The following is a 6000-nucleotide window of genomic DNA, read 5'->3' as shown; positions in this document are numbered from 1 at the left end:
TCATTCACAAAACTCTCTGGGGCAGACCTTTTTATTATAGGCTCGCATCATTCGTTTCTGGTACATTTGCCCGTGGCGAATAGCTCTTAGCCTCTTTTCTTCTATTAGGTTCAACTGATCGTACCGAGATTGGACCCAATCGGCTTCGTCTAACTATAGTTCAGATAGCACCCGTAGAGAAGGGATTTCAACTTCAATGGGTAATACCACCTCCATTCCATATACCAGAGAAAAAGGTGTTGCCCCGGTAGAAGTTCTAACAGATGTTCGATAGGCAAGGAGAGCAAATGATAACTTCTCATGCCAATCCTTGTAAGTTTCAGTCATTTTCCCCACAATCCTTTTAATATTCTTATTGGCCGCCTCCACTGCACCATTCATTTTGGACGATACGGCGACGAGTTATAATGTTTGATTTTAAATTGGCTGCAAACCTCAGCTATTATGCTATTATTCAAATTTAACGCGTTGTCGGATATGATTTTCTCAGGCACTCCATATCGACAAATAATCTCTTTCTTCAAGAATTTGCTAACTGCCGACTTCGTGACATTTGTATATAAAGCAGCTTCCACCCACTTGGTAAAGTAATCAATGACCACGAAGATGAAGCGATGCCCATTAGAAGCCTTTGGTGATATTGGCCCAATAACATCCATACCCCACATGGAAAACGGCCAAGGAGAGGTCATGACGTGAAGAGGTGAAGGAGGCGCATGTATTTTGTCTCCGTAAATTTGGCATTTGTGGCATTTCTTGGCATAATCAATGCAATCTCCTTCCATGGTGGGCCAATAGTACCCAAATCTCATGATCTGTCTGGCCATCGTAAAACCATTGGCGGGCGTCCCACAAATACCCTCATGTACTTCCTCCAAAATTTTCTTGGCCTTCACGGCATCTACACATCTTAGTAGTACCTGATCTTTCCTTCTTTTGTATAACACTTCCCCATCTAGGACATATTCGACGGCTGCTCTTCTCAGAGTTCTTTTGTCATTCTCTGTCGCTTGATTAGGGTACTCCCGATTCTTCACGTACTGTAGGATATTCTGATACCAAGGACAATTATCTTTCCCCTCCTCTTCAATGTTGCAGCAATGAGCTGGGGTCTTATAGATACTCATTTGAATAGGCCTCATTGCCTCGAGTCTATTCACCTGAATCATCGAAGCTAGAGTAGCTAATGCATCAGCCATCTGGTTTTCCTCTCGTGGGAGATAATAGAAGGTGATATCGTCAAATTCATCAGCCAATTCGAGGACCAGTTTTCTATAATCAATTAACTTAGGGTCCCTAGTCTCCCATTCCCCTTTAAGTTGGTATATCACCAATGCAGAATCCCCATATACTCTTAGCACTTTTATGTTTCGTTCAATGGCTGCACGAATGCCCATAATACATGCTTCATATTCTGCCATATTATTTGTGCAATCGAAGTCCAACTTGCTAGCAACAGGATAATGATCTCTCTTTGGGGATACCAAGACTGCCCCAATTCCATTACCCGTAGCATTCGAAGCTCCATCGAAATTTAACCTCCATACGTTATCCTTTTGAGGATTTTCTTCGGTACTCGCCACATACATCAGGTCCTCATTTGGAAAATCGAAGTCCAAAGACTCATAGTCTTCCACAGCTCTACTGGCCAAGAAGTCAGCTATCGCACTTCCCTTTACGGCCTTCTGACTTACATAAACTATGTCAAAATCAGATAGCAGAATCTGCCATCTAGCCATTCTCCCGTTTAAAGCAGTTGATTCCATCATATACTTCAAAGGATCCAACTTTGAAATCAGCCAAGTCGTATGATACAACATATACTGCCTTAGTCTCCGGGTTGCCCAGATTAAAGCACAACACAACTTCTCAATTGATGAGTATCTCATTTTGCAATCAGTAAATTTCTTACTGAGATAGTATATTGCCCTTTCTTTCTTTCCTGTCTCATCATGTTGGTCCAATACGCATCCCATAGAATTCTCAAACACTGTTAGATACAGTATCAATGGCCTATCTGGACTTGGCGGCGATAGTACTGGAGTGTTAGCCAAGTATTACTTTATCTTATCGAAAGCCCTCTGACATTCCTCATCCCATTCACCCGGATTATGTTTCTTTAAGAGACGGAACACTGGATCACATTTCTCTGTCAATTGTAAAATGAATCGAGCAATGTAATTCAATCTCCCTAGGAAACCTCGAACTTCCTTCTGAGTGTGCGGGGGAGGTAAATATCGTATTGCCTTTACTTTGTCTGGGTCCACCTCAATCCCTTTTTTACTAACTATGAAGCCTAATAACTTCCCTGATCTGGCTCCAAACGTGCATTTTGCCGGGTTAAGCTTAAGCTGAAATTTCCTCAATCTCAAAAATAACTTTTTCAAGACTTGAATATGCTCTTTTTCAGTTCTAGACTTTGCAATCATATCATCAACATAAAATTCGATCTCCTTATGCATCATGTCATGAAACAAAGTCACCATAGCTCTTTGATATGTTGCTCCCGCATTCTTCAATCCGAAGGGCATTACTTTGTAACAAAATGTTCCCCATAGAGTAATGAATGTTGTTTTTCCCATATCTTCAGGGTGCATCTTTATTTGATTGTAACCAGAAAAGCCATCCATGAAAGAGAATAGTGAGTAGCCTGCCGTATTATCTACCAAAGTATCAATGTGAGGCAATGGAAAATTGTCCTTTGGACTAGCCTTGTTCAGGTCTCTATAATCCACGCACATTCGCACTTTTCCATCCTTCTTGGGAACAGGGATGATGTTTGCTACCCACTCTGAATATTTGATTTCTTGTAAGAATCCAGCGTCAAATTGCTTTTTGACTTCTTCTTTTATTTTCAACACAATATCAGGTCTCATCCTTCTGAGCTTCTGCTGAACTGGTTTACAATCTTCTTTTATGGGCAGACGATGTTCCACAATACTAGTATTTAGCTCGGGCATATCTTGGTATGACCAAGCGAAAACATATTTGAACTCTCAGAGCAATTCAATGAGGTCCTATTTTGTCTCTGCGGTGATTTCGGTTCCAATTTTCAACTCTTTTCCATCTTCTAGGCTCACGATTTCTAATGACTCCTTATGAGGTAGGATCTGCTTATCCTCTTGTTCCACCATTCTTAACAAGTCAAGAGATGCACCATAATCTTCGTCATTTTCAAAGTCGTGAGATCCCTCCAAACACATTTCTTACTTAAAAATAGGCCTCGTGTTTGAAGCAGCGTCATTCATGTCATTGATATCTGAGGACCTATGAGGGCATATCAAAGAATATACCAAGAATATATAAATTTATGAATAAATATTTGTGCAAAAGAGTTACAAATGAAAGAATTGTTTGTAAGACAATCAACCAAATGGAAAATATGTATTTGCATAGAAAGGAAAAAAAAGTGATTAATCGATATGAATGTAGATATGTATTTCATTAAAATAATATTTAGGCCCAAGCCTATTTCACAAAAGATTTCATATCATTTCTAGGCCAAAAACAACAGGAATGTTCTGAGCATTACTCTGAATAAGCCCTAAAGACTACAGGGATTTCTTCGGCAGTCCAATTGTTTAGCTCGCTTCCAGGCTCGTATGGGCAGATCTCCAACAAGGCCCTTTTTTCCGTTGTTTCTATAGCGTTGATGTGAATATTTTCCAACATTCCTTCAATGCCTTTGTTACTGGACACCCCACACTCAGAATGAATAAATCCTCCCGACACAAAAGATGTAGATATGTGGGGAAAGGTTAAAGGCTCCCACTTAGCTTCATATCCGCTCAAACGCGCCCTTCTTTTCTCTTGTCTTTTCTCTATTTCTTTCTTCTTCTGTTTCATGTCTGGCTTGTATCCTAAGCCAAAACTATCAAACTTTTCCTTCAGCATTGGAGCTTCAATCCTTCCCTGAAGATATTTTCCCAGTCCTTTCCCTGGTGAGGCTCCTCTTCCTACCATCAATCGCAACCCCATTTTGGTGGTCTTGAATATTTTCGGTATTAGAATTTGCTTCCCTCCGCAATAAACATTGCGTTCACAAATTCTAACGACCGAAAAGAACATTTCAGTGCCTCATTGTTGATGTCCACATAAGGTGCCTCACTAGTCATCATTGCAATAATATCCTCCTCTGAATCTCTTATTACCAACCGACCCTCCGATACCAACTTCACCTTCTGACGTAATGATGAAGGTACTGCGTCAACTGAGTGTATCCACGGTCTTCCCAATAGACAGTTGTAGATCGGCTTAATATCCATTACCAAGAAGTCCACCTCATAAGTGATTGGGCCAATCCTTAACGGTACCTCAATTCTCCCCATAACCTTCTTTTCCGTCCCATCAAATGCCCTTACTATACTCTGGCATGCTTTCATGTGCGAACTGTCCACCGATAATCGACTAAGAGTGGATAGAGGCAATACATTCAGTGCAGATCCATTATCAACCAGGGCCCCCGGGAGTGTGTACCCTTTGCATCGGACAGTAACGTGCAAGGCTTTAGTAGAACCCCTTCCTTCGGATGGTATTTCGTCATCATTGAAGAAGATAAAATTGTCAGCGCCTATATTATTGGCCAACCGATCCAACTTGTTTACCGAAATATCGTCAGCCACATTCTGAGCTTAGGAGTAAAGTTAAGACAGAAATACGGGCTGGCTGTTTGTGCAGTTGCTCCACAACACTGTACTCACTATGTTTCAGAAACTTCAAAAACTCCTTCGCCTCCTCTTCTTTTATTGGTTCATTAACCAATGGCTCAACTTCTGATGCCTTCCCTTTTCTCTGTTCTTTCTTCCAATTCTCTTCCCTGGACGACTCTGCTTGAGTGTCATATTGTTTCCCATTGCGCGTGTAAGAGCCTATTTCTTGATTTCTTTCCGCTTCTTTTCCCGAGATGGTCACATTGCATCCATAATTCCACGGCACCATTTTGCTATCCTTATATGAGAAATTTGATGGTTTTTGAATTACAACTTTTGGTGTTACCTGAGCCCTAGCCTCATTACTCTTAGGGCGTGAGATAATAACCACAGGATGATTTATTTTTGGAGTATCTGTTCCCGACTCTGTCGCGCATATGTTCCTCATTTCTTCCACATCTTCATAGAACCTCATCTCCTTGTTATCCATCATGCTTTGAACCAAAGCCCTGAATCCTTCACATTCTTGGATCTCGTACCCTGTCTTATGGTGGAATTCACAATATTTTCCCCTCTAATGCCCTTCCTCAGAATATGAGATAACTAGCCCTCTTGTTGCCATTTCTTTCCAGACCTGCCTCAATGGAGTTTTTACTTCGGCAATGTCAGTCTTGACTTCTTATCTCGTAGCTTTGCTCACCATATTCACCCCCTTATCAGCGTGATTAGGTAACGAATTTTCTGCGTTAGGTGAGTCGTCAAGTTTGACAACACCCAACTTGATAAGTCCTTTCACTACCTTCTTGAAAGCAGTACAATTTTCTATTGAGTGCCCAGAAATTCCTGCATGATAATCACATTACGCATTCGTGTCATACCATTTTGGATACGGGGGCTGTAGATGACTCAAATAACGAGGGGCAACAACATGTGCATTGAATAAAGTCTTATACAACTCCTTGTACGATATTGGGATTGGCGTGAATTGGGGCTTTTCAGTAGTTTGCCTAGCTCCCGACTCTTGTCTTGATGATCCCGGTTGATTAGCAACCACTTTCTTTGGTTGATTCACGGTAATTGACCTACCGTAGGCATTCACATTATTCACTTCATTTTCTCTTTTCCTCAGGGCTGCCCTCCTATTATTCTCTCCTCTATCTATTTTTCCACTTTTGATGGCATGCTTGATCATCTACCATTCATGATTATATCCGAGAAATTATTTGAAGCACTTCCTAACATGTGAGTGATGAACGGGGCTTTCAATGTATTAATAAAAAATGTCGTCATCTCTTTTTCCAAAAGCGGTGGTTGCACCTGAACTGCCACCTCTCTCCACCTCTGCGCATAC

General features: G+C 41.1%; 1 protein-coding gene across 1 annotated transcript; it reads right to left on the bottom strand.

Moving 5' to 3' along the window:
* Positions 1-1739, bottom strand: LOC128034550 (uncharacterized). Its single transcript, XM_052623054.1, has 4 exons — positions 1508-1739; positions 921-1414; positions 435-578; positions 1-153 (listed from the first exon to the last, which is right to left on the bottom strand). Exons 1-4 carry the CDS (start codon positions 1737-1739, stop codon positions 1-3), a joined length of 1023 nt encoding a protein of 340 aa, XP_052479014.1.
* Between the last annotated feature and the right edge of the window lie 4261 nt (positions 1740-6000).

The sequence above is a fragment of the Gossypium raimondii genome, chromosome 2 (assembly GCF_025698545.1).
Source record: "Gossypium raimondii isolate GPD5lz chromosome 2, ASM2569854v1, whole genome shotgun sequence".
Classification (NCBI taxonomy): Eukaryota; Viridiplantae; Streptophyta; class Magnoliopsida; order Malvales; family Malvaceae; genus Gossypium; species Gossypium raimondii.
This window is presented reverse-complemented; position numbering and strand designations above follow the sequence as displayed.